The sequence below is a fragment of the Sparus aurata genome, chromosome 22 (genome assembly GCF_900880675.1).
Source record: "Sparus aurata chromosome 22, fSpaAur1.1, whole genome shotgun sequence".
NCBI lineage: Eukaryota > Metazoa > Chordata > Actinopteri > Spariformes > Sparidae > Sparus > Sparus aurata.
The window spans coordinates 30129987-30152553 of record NC_044208.1 but is presented as its reverse complement, the minus strand read 5'-3'; the positions used below and the strand labels follow the sequence as shown (position 1 = coordinate 30152553).

Genomic DNA, 22567 nt, shown 5'->3' with positions numbered 1-22567 from the left:
CTGCTAACATCCATGATAACAAATTAATTAAAGTTCAGTCTCTTCCTCGTTCAGCAGAAGTGTTCATTGTTTTCTGTGTACGTTTGTGAACCAAGTTCAAGTCTGACAAAGAGACTACAGACCAGGGCGTGTTCAGGTGTCGCCATCTATCCCCCTGCTATAAAACACAAGATTAGGGCTGGGTGATAAATCGGTAAAAGCGATTAATCTGAATTTGTGGTTTAAATTTACAAAATTTAAATCGATTTCCTCTTTAACTTGGCCCGCTGCCCGCTCACCCTAACCCTAACCCTCCCGTGGTTCATAGTGCCCCATAATTTGGTTTTGTGGCATCGGACCTCGAACAAACCACAATCCGCAGCAAAGTTTGTTCAAAGGCTGTTGCAACTACAGACCCATTTATTGCAGCATCTCAAACAGGCACGTATTACAGTGGGATACTTGTTGTTCACTATGAGATGTACAGGACACACTTTTTTAGATTGTCAGTGTGGTTCTGCACATGTACATGCACATTGCACACATTGTGTAGAACGTAAGTATATAGGCTACTGCAACAGAGTAAAATAAGAAATAAAATAGAATCTGTCCTGTTTTAAACAACTGCGCAGTCATGGGAGTTCACATTTCTGCGTTTACGACCTGCTCCTGAATGCACCATGAAGCGCACCAACGCACTTTAATGTTCAAAGCGATGAAGACGCGACAGTCAGAACAAACACAGACAGGGTTCGGTTCGACTCGGTGGATAAACACCGTTATATTAAATTAGTTTAATGATCAGTGATCTATGACACAGTTCTAACACGATCAATAAACATTTTGTCTCAAAGTGTTTCTTGTCTCTGCCGTTTACTTTCGTTTTCATCGAGCTCTTTCTCTCTGGATCCGAACGGGTTTCAGGTTCTGCCGATTAGTCCTGATTTCTCAGCACAAACTCACACACGTATCTGATGACGACACAGAAGTCAGACTAAAGAAGAACTGTGTTTACAGCTAACTGCTACAGGAGCTAACACACTCAACACGTACCGTGCTGCTGCAGACCATCAGCCAAAGTGAAAGTAACTGAACAAGGAGGAAGTTCAGCTTCCTTATATGGTCCGAGGAGGGGCAGCAGCTGATTGGCTCACAGGAGCAGAGCCGGTCCGGATCGAACCTCTCTGGGTCCTGAGCTGAGCTTCATCAGGGGTCCTCCTGCCTCACCTGAGAGCCAATCAGTCACACCTGACAACCCTCCTCTATCTGACAGAACCAGAAGAATGAATCAATGAATCCACACACACACACACACACACACACATATATATATATATATATATATATATATATATATATATATATATATATATATATATATATGTATGTAATAGAAAACTGATAAGTCTATAACAATAACAATATCTGTCTGGACATTGTTTTTACAATATTTGTGAGGTTTTTGCATCATTGGCTTTTATTTCATTTTCAGGAAATTATATTATCAGGTGCAACAAGTCCTCAAATATGACACTGAAAAACATTAAATTAAAGTTATCTGAGCAGCCTGTTGTGATTTGGAGTTTCCGGGTGGATTTTCTGTGCTTGTTGTGTTTTTTGTGACAACTAAGAATCAGTCGCTTGTCTGGTGCAGATGAGAGTTGGACAAAACGCACGGGTCGACACAATACTTATTTTCTTATTTTCTTACACACCCACAGCAGCGCATAGATGATGACTGAAGAGAGGCCGTCTCTCCAATACAGAAACCAATACACACAATTGTAGCAGTCACAAGTTTACATGTGAATTCACTTAAAATAACAATCCACCATCTCCACATACAAATTAGGTTAAACATGAACTTAGCACAAATACATTCCACAGTTTATGTGTCATCCATCAACCATTGTCAGAGTACATATACACAGAAGAGGTTAAACGAACACCGTTCAGGATGAACTCCTTTACCAAGTTACTATACCACAAATGTTTGGAAACCATATTAACTGTCACTAGACAGAAACCATGCAGGAGGAGTTTTCACACTAGTCACATATTACTATCTGTTATGTTTCATATGCAAGACTAACATATCAAAATAATATAAGGGACTTTGGAGAATTTCCCTCTCAAAACCTTCCCCAGTCTGTTGTCCGCTTTTAGGTCCTGCAAAAACACTCAACAACCGTCACACAGCCAACTTGAAAGTATAAGTGATATTTAAACAGCCAGTTTCTGAAAAGCAGTTAGAGTCAAAATGACATTTGTTCCAAACGTGCCACATCAAGATTACATGTTTATTACTTACAGTTAGAGTCAGTCTAAACATTTGTTGTAATTCAAACCACTATGGCCCAAAAATATTTTTTTCCCCATAAGCTTACATTGATGTATTTATGTCCTAAAACAACACATGTAAATATGTTCAACCTGTGGTCACAACACACCTCATTTCAGACATTTATCTGAAAATCATTTTAAAAACTCACAGACCTTGCCACCACAGACTACTCCACTCTATAGACCACATTTACGTGGCAGCCATGTAATGCTACACTGCAGAGTGTCTACAAAGCAACAGCATACCCAACCACACTGACTGTTTTCAGACAACTTGTTTAACAATGGAGGAACTCTGTGTCGAGCTTGATTTCTTCCTTGGCACAGAGTGCAACACCTGGCTGCCTTTAAATCATTTGCAGGTTAAATCTCAGTGAGTGCAATAAAGAGACAGAGCCCCAACTTAGCAAAAGGTACGATACACAAACTGCATCTACAGGCCAGATGTCCACATTTTTGCCAAAGGAAAACCAGTATATGAAAAAAAGAAATGAAACTACATATGACTAAATTCTGTCCCTAAAAGTAGCTCTATTTAGTTTTTGGAGAAGAATTCAACTTCAGGATCTTTATATTTATAACATTAATGAGGTAATAGTAGAAGTTGTTACCATAAGTGAATAAACAAGCTGTTCTCAGAGGAAAATAAGGTGACAGAACTTGAAAAGTTGAAAAAGTGGCAGGGTCCACCACATATAAACACAGTAAAACAGTATAAATGGTGTTGTCCTTTATGGTCAGTTTGTTTATTTAGTTTGTTTCAGCCAGTGAGGATTTTTCTCTGCTCACTAACATTTCAACAGTGCACCTTTGACACAGTGATACAAATGTGTATTCTGACAGATTATTATTTCATTAAACAACCGAAATCAACTTCATGTAGTGTAAGAAATCTACTAGACAGATATAATAAAGGAACAGCGACAAGCCTTGTAAAGATTTCATAAATCATCAAGTGGGGACAGAAATTAACTTGTGGCAGATCGCAGAATAATGAAGACATGCTCACCGTCTTCACGAAGGCACACAGAAAATCCTCAGTCCTTCACTGAATCAATAAGCTCACAGTATCTTAATGACTGTGGACTCAGAATTGACCTTGGACTAGGTGTGGTTATGTTATGGTTATGAATATTGTCAACAGAGTACATTTTACTTTCATTTTCATCATTTTCTTTTTTCCTCATCAAATATCTATTTAACCACAGGCCAGGTTACATTCTGCTGCCTTCACCCTCTCGCTCCGTGATGGAGTGTGACTGCATCTGTGGAATCGAATATATTTTACTTATCTTTATTTTGTATTGATATTTTTCCTATTATTTCTCTACACTCTACATGACCCAGTTAATCACCTTGGAATTCTGAGTCTAAAGTCACGTTAAGTTTGTACAGATGAGCTGTGTACATACGGCAGCTGTACAGGAAGCTCTAAATAATTCATATTTACACTGAGAGAACTCATAATAAACCTATGAAGCTAAAATAAAATGACACGAAAAAGGAGATATAATAGGTTATTCCATCAAACACAGCAGAAACAACATTCAGTTGTATAAGTCTAAAGATATGATAGTGTTCAGTTTAACAGCTGTGTTCTTAATGACTGCAGTGAACAGGACTTTGATCTCTGAAACCAGTAGAAGACAAAGAGGCAACAAAGTTAATGACTGGCATCATAGATATAATCTGACCTGACAAACATGTTGGAAAAGTCATGACATCATATACAAACTGCTGCTAGTGTTGCAGATTACACAGGTTGTTACAGGTTATTTTCCATCATGACATACAGCCTGTTTATATTTTGTTGAAATAAACCAGTCTGTGTTATTCTTGTTTAAGTTGATGTAGTCACCTCCACAATGAATGATGTGTTTCAGGGCGCTCAGGATCAGTGAGTCAACGTCACCGTTGAGGTTTTTTTCTTCATGGTAGTTCTTCACAGGGAAGATGCAGTTCATGGGAATTCCCACATTTGTACTGAACTGCTCCATCTACATGAAAAACACATCTGTTCAGATTACAGCTCAGCACAGTAAAAGCTGGATATCTGCTTTAACTTAGAAGAGTGAGACCAGCTTACTATACATGCTTTGTTTGCTATAGCGTGCTGATAAAAACTTCTGTCTTCTGTCTATTTGAAGTGTTTTGTAGATTTAAGCGTGCATTGTCAGTTCTCACAGTGTGTTGAGTGATCATGGACGTACAGGCTGAGCTTTCTTCAGCAGTCTAACGCCGTGATGCCACTGAACACGTCTCTGTTAGCTGGTGTGTGGGAGTGTTTGAGAAGCAGAGCGTCATGGCCGCCTGATGTTGTTGAATTGCTCAGATTTTAGTTACATGGTTTTGTCATTTGTCTGTTTTAAGTGTGTTTATTGTTAATATTTCAGACTTCATTGTGCTGTTGGATCTTTTGAAAACTGACCGGATGCACTATGCATGTCTGACTTCCTGTTTGTCTCGATCAGGCACAACACAATTTTTGCAACACACTTACAAACTTTACATGAAGACACGTCCAACCGAAGGCTGGATTACAAAACTTCTAAAAAGGATTCCATCACATTGGAGCCGGGTTGAAATGGCACAACAGTAAAGCTACCAGTTATCTTCTTGGAAAAAACAGTAAGTCTTTCCCATGCAGCTTTACAGAAGTATTTAATGTTAGTCCAGTATGTCATAGTTTTCTCATCAGTCCTGTTCAACACTTGATGGTGACACAGACTCACTCACAGCTGAGCTGGAAAAGCTCTGCTTCAGAGATACAGTACACAGTTTATCTTCAGATAATCTAACAGTAGACACCACGTCTTTTCATGTTCCGGATCAGACAACTGTGTGAAGCATTTCATTGGTCCAAACATAGTTGACTTGTCCTGGACACACATTAATGTCAAGCCCATATTTGTTGATTTATAGTCTAACTCAGGGCGCTAGGGAGGCCTCAGAAAATTGGAGGGAAGATAAGAAAAAAAATGCAACCATTTGTCCTGAACCGTACAACAAGTAAACTGCCGTAATCGTCAGATTCTCAAGTTCAGTTGCAAGTTCGGCATGACGACGTCATAATCTGTGTAGACCTGGCGGTTGTTATCAAGCTGCTCTGCTCCTCAAGCTAGCGTGTAGCTAGCTAGTGCAAAATGGACAGGTTTTTGAAAACAAATAGACCGAAGGAGCAGACCAACAGCCCTGCCGTGGAGGACTCTGCTGCAAAAAGACCTAAAAACTCATGGCCAACTAAAACTGGAAAATATGAGGCAGCATACATTAAGTATGGCTTCACAGCCATACAGAAAAATGGCCATGATCGCCTGAAATGCGTCCTCTGTCTGGAGACCCTCTCAAACGAGTGCCTAGATGTTCGTTAATAATTTTCTTATGCTTAACAAATGTAATTATAGGAGCCGAATGTGTTTGGTTGTGTTCTAGGTGTGTGTGTGGTCGCTGTGCTGTCAGAGGGGGAGCTCAGGTGCATATAGGTGGCATTGTTCACTGTCTGTCAGGTTTTAACCCGGAAGGGCAAACGGTTTTCGACTGCTGTGGCGTGGAGGCGCTCTTCATGACGCTATTTTGTTTGTTTGTTTGTTTGTTTTTCTTTGTTTATGGACAATGCACAGCAATAAATCCAGCGTGTCGCAACTCAAGGAACAGCGTGGACATTCATTCAATGCGGTATGAGAGCGATGGCCAAGACGAGGCGTGTCAACCAGGTTATTCCGGAGTTAGAAACCTCAGTAGCTCTAGTATTAGACTGAGCTCCTTTAATAGTAATAATTATTGAATAGTGAATAAAAGTAAGAAAATACATTCTCGAAGTTCATGTTTCTTTACATATTTTATAGCACTGTCTGTGGGTTTGGGGGTCCCCGTCCTAATTCTGTTTGGGGGGCCTTGGCATGGAATAGTTTGGGAACCCCTGGTCTAACTAACAAAGAAGACTTTATTTAGTCTCTCCATGTATGACATTAATGTGGCTGCTGCTTTAACTGAATTTAAACAGTAGCCTCATTGACGGGTCACTGCCTACCAAAACAAATATTTCACTGCACATCACTGATGTGTGGCTGTTTGGAACAACAACACACACCTCTGTGCTCCAATGTGGTCGAACTTTATATTAACTAAAGTGAATGTGATGGTGTGTCTGTCTTTATCAGGTTGATGTTCTCTCGTACTGAACTTAATAAAGTTTAAATGAGGGAAAAACAGATCACTGCTACCAGATCAGATATTAATTCTTAATATGACTTATTACACATACCCTTTCCTTCAGAGATTGGACCTCGAAGACTTTCTTTAAATCTTTTTTGATTTCAGGACAGACATTATCAATTTTGGTGAAAATGGCCACTTGAGGAATTCCTGCAGGAGAACAGAATAAAACAAACTGTTAGTGACATAAACACAGCTGCTGTTTCTCTCATCATGAAGCGACAAACAGCCACAGGAAGTGACTGTTGGATACTAACGAGCACCACATCAGGATCATAGACAGCACGATTGATTAAAAACACAGAAAACATACAGATTCCTGTTCTCACCTAGATCCCTGGCTTCCCTCCTGATGTCTCGAATCTTCTGCACAATTTCATTACTCATCATAGACACTGTGTTGGCATCAATGACCAGAACCAGAACTTGAACTTTGTCATTAGTACTTGGGATCATGTTGTAGAATGGATCATCCTCTGACAGCTTAGATTTAAGATTGAACTGGAAATCAAATTTAAATCTGATCAGAGGGCAGTTGTAATATTTATCAGCGAGTATATAACTGAAAGGAATAAAACAAATTTGAATTCTGTCAACTGATTGTTTCTATATGTAAAAAAAGAAAAAGAAACATCTGCAGCAGGTGTACCTCGTAACTGTCCTTCATGTGTCCCCTCAGAGTCAGTTTGACGTCGTCCACAAGGACTCCGTCACTTCTTTCCAGGTCCATGATGTCATTAAAGACAAAAGGATAAAAGGACTGTCCATCCTCTTTTGGGATCTTATATGTTCTGTACTGTAAAGATCAAACAGAGAAAAGTTCAGTTGCTATGATCAATATAGACTAGAGCAACAACAGACACATCAGTATTCAGCTTAAGTGACTGTAACTGTACTTTAGTAACTGTAATAGAGTTTATTTAGCAGCTTTGGATTCCTCAGTTTGGTTTAGTTAGTTTGTATTTTGTGGATTTTAACTTTTCAAACTACCACAGAATGAGGAAGCATCAACTGCTCTGAACTACATGAAGCTTCAGAGAACAAGAAACAAAACGAATATGAAAAATGAAACATGGACTCATTCATGGTATGTTTTTCATCTTGCATAGTCAGATGCTTCACATGCACAGTTCAGCAGTGATCAAACAATGGAAGAAGCTATGGACAATGGTGAAGGAAGTGACAATCCTTTCACAGCAAAAATAAATTTTGGCTCCATCACCAACAATCACTGGGAAGACCGGCATGCTAGTAGCAACAACATAGCAGCTTTGTCTTTCGACAGATGAATCACCAGTGGTTCCCAACAGGGCACACACAGACCACGTAGTGACACTCTCACCACCTGATTTGGTCTGAATCCAGCCTAACAGACTGCACCCTCAGACAACCACACAAACACTCACTCGCCCTTTCACACAGAGATTCTACATTATCTCCGCTAAGAAGGACTGCATTTATGCCACCTTTGTTTGTTGACACTGAACCAAACTGTTCCAAAAGAGGCGTACACAGCATTTTATATTGCGTTGTGATTGAGATCCTGACCCACCAAACATCCTGGAAAGTGACAAAGTTATGTTTTTGCTCTAAATCACATCAGTAAACTGGACGCTGTCTGACTCGAGGGGAGGAAGGCTGTTTTCTGGGGGAAAGTTCACTGAAGTCTCGGTCAGTGGGGCTGACCATCACCATGATTTTTTTTCAATACAAGTTGCCAGAGACATTAACCAAAAAACACAATGCGGCTCTAGGTAGCCTTCTGGGGTCCGTTTCACAAAGCAGGTTCAACAAACTCTGAGTCTAACTCTGAACTCTGAGTTGATCCACTCTGAGATAGGAAACTCTGAGTTTTCGGTTCCAGAACAGCTGATTTGAGTTAGTTTGATCAACTCGGAGTAGTTTAACCTGGAGTTAAGCGCGTGCACCACAAGTATAAAAAGACAGCATCAATGGAGCCCCGATTCACGAGTCACCATGGCAACAGGGAAGAGGAGGGCTACATTTTTCACCCCACTGAAATTGAAAATATTAATGCGCTCATACGGTGAGTTTGAGCCCATTTTTAGAAGAAAGTGTAACACCGCTGCAGCAGCAAAAGAGAGGGACACGGTGTGGGAGAACATTACTGCTCGGGTCAATGCGTAAGTTTAAATGTAGTCCTTTGCAATCACAATAATATTACAGAGGGAAACTGCTTGAGTGGTAGCCATTTAATTTATTTCATTTAGGTGCAACCCCGCAGGGGAGAAGCGCACTTGGCAGCAGCTTAAGTTGAAACATAAAAACATTGTTCAAACAGGTAAGACCTCGGCATAATCTCATGGGGGTACCTCATTTTGATCATGTTTTACATTGTAAAGTAAATATTAAGTGGCTGTTTGCCTGTACAGTTGTTTTATCCCCAACATAATGCTGTTTTCACACACATAAATGTCTTCATCTATATCATGTTCTGTTAAATAATTAAGCCTATTTAAACTAACACAGACTTCTACTCAGCCAACAGAAAGAAAGCAGACGCCCGTAAAACGGGTGGTGGCCCAGCACCGCCACCTCTAACGGAGGCGGAGGAGCTGGCCCTAAGCCAGAATTTAGGAAGGCCAGTGGCTGAGGGAATCCCTGGAGGAAGCTCATCCTCTGAGCTCACCCCCCAAGACACAAGTGCTTTTATAAAATGTAATATGCCTAGACCTATGTATATATATATATATATATATATATATATATATATATATATATATATATATTTATTTATTTATTTATTTTTTAAGCCTATTCATAAAAATATTTATTTCCCTTTCATGACTTTTTTTTTACTTTTGTCCCAACAGATTCTGATGGTGCTATCTGCCTGGTGGAGCCCCCTCCCGCCACAACAGACCTTGTAATTGTAAGTAGACAATACTATACTGAAAAGTATCACTCATCTAGGATGAAGAGTACGAGGAAACTTTATCTGCTGCCTTTACAAAGGGGAATCCAGAAAGGCCTATAGAGGTAACATCTTGATATGTTACTGATAGCTCTCTTCCGATTTACATTTCTTAACATTCTGGTGGAATATAGAGTGACATTTAGCCTACACTGAAGTATTAACACATTCTCATCCTTTTTTAACAGGGCATGGCTGGGCAGCAGCAGGAGGGTCCCTCAACTTCCACTGCACAGATTGACACAGTGAGATGGATGTTCAGTAAACACCAGAGATTCGTTCTGTGGAATTCATGTGCAACTGTTTAATGTCCTCCCTGTATGTATTCCCAGTTACCAGTCAAAGACATTTACAAAATTCACCTGCTGAAAAAAATACAAAAAACCGACAAAGAAATGCAGTACTTGGACCGCCAGATTAGGAGGGCAGACATAAAAATTGAAATACTGGAGCACAAGTTAGAGGTAGGTGCATGGTCACATGTGAATCATGTTAATTATGTTAACTATATTGGAACATTAATTAAACTAGCTCTTGTATTTGCAGGAAATAAAGAAGACCAAATGAAATGTGTAGTATGTCTTTATTTGACTGCTGTGGTGGTGGTGGTGGTGATGATGGTGATTCAATCACTAAAGTGATGATTGCATATGGCGTCTCTGACTGCTCTGCCGTCCTGCATAGCTGACAGGTGGATGGGGTCATCATCGGGGTCTTCAATTTGTAGGGCAGGGTGTTGCTCTCCTCTAATAGTGGCAATATTATGAAGAACAACACATGCCACAATAATATCACAGGCCCTCTCAGGGGTCACCCTGAGGTGACGTAGGCACTGGAAACAGGCTTTCAGCAGGCCTATGGTCATCTCAACCCGGGCTCTCGTCCTGCAGTGAGCCTGGTTGAAGTTCTGTTGGGGGCCTGGTTCAGGGTCAGGGTAAGGGGTCAGCAGCCGAGGTTGGCATGGGCAACCCCTGTCACCCACCCTGCTTAATTAATTTGAAATAAACATAAACATTTGCTTTAGATTAAATCGCTTTTGACCCTATTATTTTGCACTGAAATTAATTAATTAAAATGAATTAATTAATAAACAACTACAGTCTGTCGGCTCTGACAGCGTTTTGCATCACGTGCATCTGCACAGTATCATAGCCCAAGCGTGGTCTGGGTGTATCTAGGGGCTGCTGCTGTTGCGGGCGGGTGTGCCTGCAGTTATAAAAAGATTATTATACTAAAACATTGAAATATACCAATTCTGATATGTTCATATACGTAAAACGGACAGAGCAACGTAACACAGACAAGTTAGCTTACCGTTTGTAGGTGATATGCCATGTTTGTAGTCGAGCTGTGATATACAAACTGTTGTTTGCAAACTTTGCATTCGACTTTTCCATTGTCTATTCTTATAAAATGCTGCCACACTGCTGATGTCTTTGACATGGTAGCTTAAACGCTTAAAAATAAATAAATCTTTAACAATCCATCGGACCAAGGCCTTCTGGTCCGTTCTTCAATCTGTTGTCCATTTAAATGTCTGTAGTGGGTTGGGCTAATCCAAAATAGTGAAAACAAGGGGGGTGTTCTGAAGACACACTGATCCCTGTCAAACAGGGGTGCCCTGAAAACACCCCCGTAGCACTTTGTACTTTCCTCCTGATGAAGTCAAATATGCCACATGCAGGACACACAGCACTGGGATGGAGAGGACCCGCTGCGTGTTTACGCACTGCCATAGCAGCATGTATTAATTAACACGCCTTAAATAGACCAATCAAAATTTTGGTCGAGCCAAAACATATCGACCAATAAATCGACTAGTCGACTAGGAGATTACAGCCCTACACTCCACATATTACTGTGGTTTTGTTTCCTCATAAGTTGCCAAAGCAATGACCTGTTACCACGTTCCTGTTGTTTGGTCCTGTGACGTTGCTTTGTAGGTTGCAGTGTGGGTCATTTTTCTTTTATTTGATGAGTGAAGAATCTGTTTAGTTGTTGGACTGTAAACACATGATTACGGATGAACGCCCCTTGTGGGCCATGTAGTTCGGGGTTTGAAACTGGGCTAACATGGCAGCTAGTTTGGAAACTCTTGAACCACAAAAACAGCCCAGTGAAATCTCTTTCTTAAGACATTTCAGGTGAGAATAAAACATGCAGCCGTAGAATCTGTCTGTAGTTTAACATGACAGTGTTTAGTTTTTGTAGATGTTCAGGAGTTTCCAGAGGCAATGTGTTGTGTCCAGACACAACACATTGCAACCAGAATGCATGACCAAAGTTTGAAATGTTTTTATTAGGGCCGGGACTCAATTAAAAAAATGCATCGAATTAATCAGAGGCTTTGTAATTAATTAATTGAAATTAATCGCATTTTAATCGCATATAAATATTTGACCTGAGAACAGTGAGAAGCAATTTTTTTCACATGGATTTTAGTATACCATTGAATAATGACTGAATACAGAAGCTTAAGCAACAAAACATTGTTTTGGTTTTTCAAGACCAACAGACCAGTGCAATTTTTAAATATTTTTTTGGCCTTTTATGGCTTTATTGACAGAACAGCTGAAGATATGACAGGAAACGGGGAGAGAGAGAGAGAGAGAGAGGGGGAGTGACATGTAGCAAAGGGACCCAGGCCGGGAGTCGAACCCAGGTCCGCTGCAGAGCCTCGGCACATGGGACGCGCGCTCTAACGTTACCCACTGAGCTAAACGCCCCGACCAGTGCAATTTTTGCCATAAAGTGCAGCAACAGCATGCGCTTATCTACGCTGCCATCTGTCCGCTTTTGAAAACACAATTTCCCATCCACGGGGCCAACCAAAGCAGTCTCATCTGCTTCTTCGTTCATTGTTGTTGTCTGAAGTCATGAACGTTAGTTGGTGCTCCAGTATAATCGGTGCCCCTGAAACTCTTCCAGTGAGAAACGTTCCGCGGTGCAAAAATAAGTGCAATTAAAATGCGTTAATTTTTTAAACGCGTTAATTTTTGTGTAATTAATTAATCGTAATTAACGCGTTAAAGTCCCGGCCCTAATTATAACATTTGGGCTGTTATGAATGTTGTCAAACATTGTGGTTTGGTTAGGTTAGTAAAAGACTATGTTTTTTATTAGGATCAAAATAACTGTTAGCTTATTTCTGTCACATCCTTTATGTAACTTAACTTAAACAATGTTTAAAAAAAAATTGGGGGGAGGGTCCTATCTATGAACCATCAAACCATTCTGACTGTAACCAAATAAGACCTTTATCTCTATAAATACTATGCATTAGAGGGTTACTTCGAAAATTACACCTTAGGGGTAACTACAGGGTCAAACTATCTGTAAGGCCACTGACCAGGCAGTACAATGCTAGACCAGTGGACTGCTTTAACTGCTCCAAAGTCATTTAAAGAAATACTCTAGAAAATGAAATCTTGTTGGCAACACAATAGAAATATATGTATGCAGATAGAATTATTACTTTCACTACACAAACATCTGCAGTCAGACAGGTATTATAACCGAACAGCGATGAGACATGTAAATGTACCATAACTCATAAAGTGAGAAAATAATCTTCAGGCATTACATAGTATATTAAGAACATGGTCACCGTCTTCAGAAAGGCACACAGAATATCCTTAATCCTTCACTGAAACAATGAACACACAGTCTCTTAATGACCGAACAGTAAAGTGATCACACAGACTGAACTGGAACAAAGTTCAGCACTTAATATGAACATTGGACAGGGCGTAGACATAGTTATTCATAAAATCATCAATAAGGGCAACACAGTACTTTTTTACTTTCATTTTCATAATTTATTTTTTGTTATCTCATCAGCTAAAATCTGTTGAAATATCTAAACACTTAAAAACCCCAACAGCTTGTCAGTGCAACGCATTTCTCTCTCATTAATTCACTTGAAATAGAAGCACATGTCGAAACTCTTGAATTTGCACAAGTTACTTCTTAAAAACATTCAAATCCATCCTAGTCTCTGACACACGAGAAGCTCAGGAATCAGAAGTTAATTTTCCTGTTTGAGTTTACTTAAAGGCAAAAGTGTACCATGCTTCATGAAAGATTTCTGCTCTAAGTTCAGTTAAACACCTGCCAGAGTGTTTTTTGCTCTCCAGCAGCTCATCAGACGACTACATGTAGATTCAAATGTGAGTCACAAGTTGTTCTGGATCAGATCTCACAGGGACCTGGTTTTATGAGCTGAACTGAATTAAGCTATCAGGGATCATTATTATGATAAATAATATGATTTAATGTACAATAGATCACCTTGGGCGCACCAACCGTACAGAAGGGAAATTATTCTATAATTTAGTCTCATAAAAAGGCAGTATGGTCCATCTGTAACTCTGATTGATAATCAACTTAATACCTACAACCAATATTCCCATAACAGGTTGTAATGGTGGAAGGATTTTAGAGTCCTTGACAGAGTCAATGTTGGCAACATTCACCATGTACAATATAAAATAATGGATGGAGTGGATCACCACTTGTTTTGTTAGCCCTTTTCACACAGAGACGCCGCATCATCACAGCAGCGCTGTTTTTTCAATCAATTCTAAACCAACAGCTCCGGCGTAAAGACGAACCAGTGTGTAATTCATATAGCACGCCGGCGCTGTGGATGCAAAAGAGGCATGGCGGTGCACATCATGATGACGATGCGTGTGTTTTTTAAAGGTGTTTCCCCGGTGTCCTCCTGTTAATCTAAACATCATATGGATGCTGTAACAATGTGTTGTGATTTAGATCCTGACCCACCAAACATCCTGTAGAGTGTCACAGTTAAGTTTTTCGCTTTAAATTACATAATTACATGATGGCCATCAGTAAACTGGACGCTGTCTGACTCTGTAACTCGCAGGGAGGGAGTCTGTTTTCTGGGAGAAAGTTCACTGAAGTCTTGGTCTGGAAAGTTGATTCCAGCTGATTGTACCCTGATACTGATGATGTCACTCATCAAACTGGTGGATAGAAATGGTCCTTCAGCTGTAATGATGTGGTCCAGCCTGTGGGAGGCGCTGTGAACATGTGATGAGCAGAAAAGTCCTCGACTGAGGCTGAGGAGGTGGAGCTCCACAGACTGAAGTGAAATGAACCTTTAACAAGGTGAGGTTAATGTTTTTAATGACCCGAGTGAACAGAACCTGCCACAGAGGCAGACTCACCTTTTATAGATGTTTTTAAAGTAATTTGTCACAACATTTAATCATTCAAAAATAAATGTATCAGAGTTTTTTGTGATAGACACACAAACTCAGTCAAAAAACAAGCAATTATATCATCAGGTGCTACAAGGCCTCAAATATCTGAATGGACTGAATATGAACGGTTGTTTGACCCAGTTTCTGAACTTTAGTTCTTCACAGGGACGATGCAGTTCATGGGACTTTTAAGTCACTTTGCCCTGCAGCAGGAGGTTTGTTGTAGAACTGAGTCAGAGGTGAAATTTGATTCAGGGCTGAATTGTGAAACAAGTTAACAGAAAAAGTATTGTCACTCTTAAAAATAAATGTAATTAAAGGTGAATAAGAATCTACAACCATGCCTTCAGTTCTGTGGGCTGTATTTAGGTTTCAACAGTGCCACGTTAGCTTGTTAGCATATCAACATTTGCTACTTAGCAGTAAACACAGTTGATTTATTATAAAGTATTGGGTGATCATCTGAGGAGAACATGAACATCTGAACAGATCTATCCAGTGATGACGTTTTACTCAATCCTACAAATTTGAGCCTCATATTGACGATAGAAAGTGAGAGGACGGCGTTTCAGCTTAATTCATCAAACACTTGTTGACACATCTATTTGTAATTTTCTTTAAAATGTGAAAACAGGTTTTGATGGATTGAATCTGTCACAACATGGTTCAGTTCACCTGTCTCACCAAACTCACTTCTCTCATGTCACATTCCATCTCGCTATACACATCAATGTGGTGTGACTGGTGTGATCCCGTCGCAAGATTGTCTCTGGTTTAAAGGTTATTATGATTCTAACAGCTGATAACAAACGGTTATACACTGTCAACGCAGAATAGATTTAGAAGTTTATTGAGCAGGGACAGGGGCTTTTTTAATCAAAGTTAAGGAAGCAGCTACACAAACACGGAGGACCACAGGTGTCATAAAATGTTTGTTGTAAAGGTGAGTTCATGGTTGGCTGATATTCTTCATACCTCTTTGGTTAATCTGCCATGAAGGATCTTATCCATCAACGCCCGTCTGCACATTCCACCATTTAGCATTCACCTTTCAGTTGACAAAACCGGATTTTCCAGCTGCACCCAGCAAATGACGGTGATCTGCTCACCTTCAGTCTGTTCTGCAGAGCGCTGTGTGTCTCTGCTCAGGAAGGCAAATACACATCATAGTAGAATTTTACTATAATACATGAGAATTACTCAGGTTGTCAGGACATGAGACACAGAGCACAGAGACCTTAAATAAAATAATACTTATCTCAAGCATTATCTGTGATCACAATTTTATTTTAAACAGAAACTATTGGCAGTAAGATTAAATGTTATGTAACCTCAGTACACCTGGGTCCACACCTCTAAATATATTGTGCTTCAACATTTTTGGTGGTTTTCATGTTTTGAATGATGTGCTTCTTTTAAACTACACTTTAAATAACTGAACAACACATCTTCATGTGATCTACAAATCACAAAGATCATGAAGCAAAAACTGCTTTTCATCACCTCAATATCTGCAGGTTCTACCACATTACAGAGGCTGCTGCTACAGTCCAGGTGATGTGGAAAAAACAAGCATGAAACTTGCTACAGCTTCACAGTGTCAGGCCCTGAACATTTTCAGATATGGACCCATCAGATCAATGCATCATGGCGGCCATTTTTAATTGCATCACAACTGAATTGTGTATTTTACTCCATATCTCTTGAACCAAACATGATAAAATGGAAGAGGTGATATCTCCCCAGATGATTTGAAGGATTACAATGACACCAAAAACTACATCATAAACTTTTTATCTGTCAACCTCAGGTAGATTAAGGAGTGACTAGGTGGAGAAACGTAGCTGATAACTTGTAGAGCGTGTGGAGAGAAGTTTAACCTGGTAGTCCTTTATTGACAAAAGTCTCTCTCTCTATTTATATATATGATATAAATATTTACACACACACACACACAGTAGGAGACACCTCCCTCACTTCTTAAATAAAGATACACATTGTCTCGTCTCACAGTACTGACTGTGTAACATCCATTTTTATTGCTGGAGGTTTGGTATCATAGTTTGCAGATGGCGTTAGAAGACATGTTATCAGTGTTGGTCTGCTGTGTAAGTGCAGTGCAGCTTCTGGACAAAACAAACCAAACAAGTCTCAGTAGAAAATTGAAGAATGAAGATGAATATAAATCTGGAAAAATCATCACAGACACAAACAAATGTCACTTAACATGTTCACCTGTGTAACACAAGTCTTACATTTCTTTAATATAGATTTATATGGTTCCAGCATTGAGGCTACATGGTATTAAATTGGGCTTACTATCATAACACAAAGACTATATGAATTTATGGCTGCTGCCTGAAACATCTGGTATCTATGAACACATTTAGATCCATGTTAACAATTAATAGAAAGTTCTGTGGCTTTCAACAATGACAAACAAAACAATCTTCTTTCATTTCCTCTTCCCCCTCAACAACTCCTGCCTTACGTTTAAGTTAAGTTTCATGAATATTCTGCAGTTTTTCTGTTGGGGAACTCTTCTCCATAGGCAGTGAAATATCTCAGGGCGCTCAGGGTCAGAGTCTATATCACTGTTCAGATCAGAACTGAACTGTGAAACAAGTTAAAAGAAAAAGTATATAGATTTGGAGATGTGAAATGTGAAAACAGTTTTTTTTTTTTATAAAATCTGTCACGACATGGTTCAGTTCACCTGTCTCATGTCACATGTTCCATCGCACTATACACAGCAATGTGGTGTGACTGGTGTCACCAGATTGTCATTGGCTTAAAGGTTATTATGATTTGAACAGCTGATAATAAACGATTATACACTGTTGACACAGAATAAAGGAGAGTTCATGGTTGGCTAACATTCTTCATACCTGTTTGGTCAATCTGTCATGAAAGAAGCGCAGCAACATAATTGAAGTTCCTGAACTGCAGTTTTGCTTTCAGTTCTGTGAGCTGTGTTAAGGCACAACTTTGCATTTAACTAAAAGCTAAAAAATATAGAGTTGCTTGTTAGTATATCACCATTTTCTGCTTAGCACTAAACACAGGTGATTTAGTACTGGGGGATCATCCTGAGGAGAACATGAACATCTGCACAGATCCATCCAGTAAAGACATTTTACTCAAAACTATACATTTAAACCACAGCAAACTCTCCTAAAGAAGCAGATTAAGAGTTCCTGATTGTTTAACTTTCCTGCAATTCTGTTCCATATTTCATATCACAGTTAAACTAAAGCACATACAAACCGATAAGCTTAGATGAGAGTAACAAAGTCATGCACAAGATTGTGTTAGAGATGCTGCAGGTTAATGTCGCAGATTATTATTTGACATAACTTATGCATTGATTAAGCCCATGTTCCTGAACATTCAGACTGAGTCTTCTTGAAGTTGACGTGGTCTCCTCCAGTGGTGATGATGTGTTTCAGGGCGCTCAGGATCAGTGAGTCGATGTCGCTGTTGATGTCGATTTCTTCATGGTAGTTCTTCACAGGGAAGATGCTCGTCATGGGGATCCCCACTTCTGCACTGAACTGCTCCATCTGGTCAAAATAAAACATGTCTTTGTTAATAAATTACAGCTCAGAATTTTTTGTGTTCACTCATCTGATCAGTCATCAGACATTAAAAACATTTGGACCGTGTGACTCATTTTCAGCCGTGACTCCATCTCTTTGCAATTTCATGAAATAAAAAATAAAACATACCTTTTCCTTCATGTACTTGACCTTGTAGACATTCTGTAAATTGTCTGTGATTTCAGGACAGATTTCATCAATTTTGGTGACAATGGCCACTTGAGGAATATCTGTAGGAGAACAGGAAACTGTAGCTGACATCAATTCAAAAGGAGCCGGAGAACAAAGTCTAGAGCACAAAGCTGGCAGAGTGATGGGACCACACCAGAGGGAGTGATCACTGATCAACGAGGCAGGAAGTAACACAAAACACGAAGCATTGATCCTTCAAATTAAAACAGGAAACAGACCATCAGTACAACGCATTGACTAATTTGGGCACCACATTGGGGGGATTTTATCAAGCAGTGTGATCTGTGACGTCTGTAGACAAAAACCAACAGACGTCTGTTCTCACCCAGAGCACTGGCTTCCATCCTGATGTCCCGAATCTTCTGCACAGTTTTGTCATCCATCTGAGAAACTGTGCTTGCAGGAATGACACAGACCAGAACGTGCACTTTGTCATTGTCAGCTGGAGAACTGTTATAGAATGGATCTTTCTCTGACATCTTCGATTCAGGATTGAACTGAAAAATACAATTTAAAATAAAGCTGAATGAAAGCTGCATTATGTATGAATAAAAACATCAAAATAACCACATTAATGTTGATAATCATGTCATGGTAATTCTAAGGCAGTATCTTTGTCAACTGGACTTGTTTCAGTTTGATGGAGATGTTTCATCTCTCATCCAAGAGGTTTCTTCAGTTCTAACAAACTGGAGGGGAGCTGCAGGCTTTTAAACTCTTTGTGGGAGTGTTCTTACAGAGACATTAAGGACACATGTGAACACTGAGCTTCAGAGTCATTAGGGCCAATTGTGGGTCGTTGACCCAGCTAGCCTCTGGTGGGTTGTTAGGGCTAATTTAGCATAGGTGTGAATGGTTGTTCAGCTGTCTGTGGAGAGAACTCAGTACAACATTGTAGTTGGGTGATAAGTGATGTTGTAGGCCACCTCCTCTGTTCAAAGACACTTACAATCACATGAACCATTTTTGTGTAAAAACATTGTGCAAATGTACCCTGTAACCGTCCATCACACGTCCCTTTAGAGCCAGGTTGATGTCATCCACATGGACACCTTTGATTGGCTCCAGGCCCATGATGTCATTGAAGACAAACGGGTAGAAGGACTGTGGGTCTTCTTTTGGGATCTTGTAGGTTGTGTACTGTAAAGATCATATGAATAACAGATAAACAGACAAACACTACAGAGCTGGTTCACAGTAAACCTTATCACATTTATTCTCTCTTTCCAGCAGATTTGGATTAATTAATTCAGTTTAGTTGCTCTAATTCTATAGATTTGAAGTCTTTGAATGATGAAGCATGAACTGCTTGGCTTTGCCACACGGAGTCTTCTGTTGTCCAGTGGCACATTGTGTCGGCTAATTCAAGTTCGTCCTGTTCTAACTGATCATAGAAAAGTATAAAAACTGTTGATTAACAGACGAACAAAGCAATAAAATTGTTCTTCTTTTGCCCATCTGAATCTTTTCTTTTTACTGGCCAGTCTCAGATGTGACTTTTTCTTTGCTACTCTGCCGAGAAGGCCAGCATCCTGCAGTCTCCTCTTTAATAAACATCCTGCATGAAGGAGAAAATGTCAGAACAGCCTCTGAACATTTGTTATGACTTTAGTTACTGAGAAGTAGAAGTTTAGTTGCCTAACCTTGAAAAGATCTTAACTACAAGATTTGCAGAAGAGCTGTTGTGTGTGTGTGTATTTGTTGATCAATCATCCATTATGATCAGTTTATCAAAAAAGAGGTTGTTAGAGCTCTGCAGCAGTCCAAGTTTTCAGTCCACTGCAACCATAAATAATTGATTTGCAGAGTTTTACAAACATTGCATCATGCATTATTATTATGTTTTATTGGTGGATTGTTCTGCTCAAAAGGATTTTATATAAACATTATTTACAGTGACTTCATGCTGCTGTCTTTCTGGAACTCTGAGTTTTGTTATTACACATTACTGAGGTCTACTTTCCACTGCAAAGACAAAACCTTTTTGTACTTTCTGGTCAAATGTAGTTTAATAATAAAAATGATAGTGATGATAACAATAAACACCATTTTATTTTTAAGCCATAACGTGACAAAAATAAATTAGGATGTTATATTAAACCAAAACAATCACAAGTTCTTCATACCTTTTTGGTGAAACTGCTGCCAGAGGTGTTATCCGCTAAAACCTGTGTGTATATTCTGCCATGTAGGACACTCTGGACAGAGTTGATGAAACTGGACTTTCCAGCTCCAACTGGTCCATGAAGAAGAATCCTGATCTGCTGACCTTCAACATGAGGTTTGAAGTTCTTCACAAACTGCAGAGCGCTCTGTTTGTCTCTGCTCAGAGAAGGAAACATTACATTACGGTTCAAGCTAAAATGGCTGAGTTTCTATTTTCTGTTTGATGCCCAGATGCTAGGCATTCTGGGACGCTCTACTCGATGAACAAGGAAACAAGTAAAATTGCATTGTAAAAGTTTTATGTTTAAAAATATCCCATAGAAACTGCAGACACACTCACCCCCAGTTTATTTCCCTCCATGGTTTAGGAAAAACTGCCAAATACATGAGACATGTTCAGAAAACACAATGGTGTAAAAACATACAGTCATCATGAAAAGGAGTGAAACTACAGTTTGTTTTTGTAACTTGCGTGGAGGAAGTTTGGACGCACATGATTTGGACTGTCCTTCTCCCATGGCTGAAGAATAAAACAGTAAAAGTCTTTGTTAGAAAAGAAGTAAAGTTACAGACACAATGTGTAAAATATGTCCACCTGTCAAAGTTTGTTTCAAACACACAGGGGGCAGCATATCACCAGAGTCACTCGTTTACAATCTACCCAAATTCTCCCTACTTGTTTCCCCTCCTCCGTGACCTCCACTGGCTTCCTGTTGCGGCCTACATCCAATTCAAGACAATGGTGCTGACCTTCAAGGCCGTCAACAGAACTGCACCCGTCTACCTCCAAACACTGTTCAGACTACACGCCCCAGCGAAAGCACTTCGCTCATCTACATCAGCTGGCCAGCTGCTACCCCCATCGCTGAGAGCAAACAAAGCCTGCTCAGAGAAGTCTGTTTTGGCACCTCAGTGGTCTAACGAACTCCCGACCAATGTCAGGACAGCAGAGTTACTCTCCATCTTCTGCAAAAGACTCAAGACTCATTGTTCAGACTTCACCTTGACCCCACATAGCATGACTCCCTCCCAAAAGCGTCTGCTAAATGCCCTAAATGTAAATGTAAATGTAGCTGGTTACTGCTGCTGAATGCTCTCTTAGGTATAGGTACCTATGGCTTTAGAGCTGCTGTTATCGTGTTAGCTCAGTTAGTTGAGCAGCTGGTGACCATACTAGCTGACTAGATTCTACCGGGAGTCAGCACTGGGGACTGAAGGAGTCTTTCTTCCAGTGAGGACGTGTGGACATCAAACTGGGACTGAACTCAGCCTCTGAGAGTGACGGAGGTCAGTGTGAAGACAGGGGACACTACAGATGTGATTTATCATGGCTCTGCCCAGAACTATGATTCGGCCCAGCAGAGGACAGAGTGAGAGTCGGACATCATCAGTGTGTAGAGCGAGAATATTTTCACATGTTCCTGTGAACTGAGGATTTATTTGGACCAAACCAGAGGAGACTGTGGAGACAATCAACACTGTTCTGGTGACTTTGATTCAGTTTGTGTCCTTATGACTTTCATTTCCTCAGAATCCCAAGTTTAAAAGTGTTTTTCTTAAGAAAAATGCATTTTGAGTCTCATTTCCAAATCCTCAAATACTGACACTTTGTGACGGTGGCTTTGATCCCAAAGTACAGTTTTTGACGAGTTGGGAATCAACTTTTCTTTACATACAGTGACAAAAGTCTGAATTTTGACTGTTTCTCAGAATTCTTCCAACTGTTTTCTCTCCGAATTCTGAGTTTAAAGTCAGAACTCTGACGTCTCTCAAACAAACATTAGTTGAATGAAGTGTGTTTTTCGATGAGTTAACGATGCGAATTAACTCGTCTTAGTTCAGTAAAAGAGAGAAACTTGAATTCAGACGGTGTACGGTTGTATTTCTCTGTTAAGTAAGGAAATTATGTG

The 22567-nt window shown here is 39.8% G+C and overlaps 2 protein-coding genes across 2 annotated transcripts in view; both read right to left on the bottom strand.

Annotated features, from left to right (window-relative positions):
- The window catches only part of LOC115574089 (NACHT, LRR and PYD domains-containing protein 14-like), a 915401-nt gene that overhangs the window by 229220 nt on the left and 663614 nt on the right, over nucleotides 1-22567 (bottom strand). The window lies entirely within an intron of this gene.
- On the bottom strand, nucleotides 16701-21190 carry LOC115574113 (interferon-induced protein 44-like). The gene is made up of 7 exons (XM_030405363.1): nucleotides 21151-21190; nucleotides 20998-21031; nucleotides 20618-20813; nucleotides 19485-19631; nucleotides 18817-18988; nucleotides 18429-18529; nucleotides 16701-18263 (listed from the first exon to the last, which is right to left on the bottom strand). The coding sequence occupies exons 1-7, from the start codon at nucleotides 21173-21175 to the stop codon at nucleotides 18069-18071; spliced, it is 870 nt and encodes a 289-aa protein (XP_030261223.1). The 5' UTR covers nucleotides 21176-21190; the 3' UTR covers nucleotides 16701-18068.

Bases quoted from the DNA above. Each gene is read 5' to 3' on its own strand.
- LOC115574113 (XM_030405363.1), bottom strand. From the start codon at position 21,175: ATGGGAGAAGGACAGTCCAAATCAT. The intron at 19,632-20,617 runs GTATGAAGAACT...TGATCTTTACAG, and splicing joins GCAGCAGTTTCACCAAAAAG to TACACAACCTACAAGATCCC. The intron at 18,530-18,816 runs GTGAGAACAGAC...GTTCTCCTACAG, and splicing joins GATGGAAGCCAGTGCTCTGG to ATATTCCTCAAGTGGCCATT.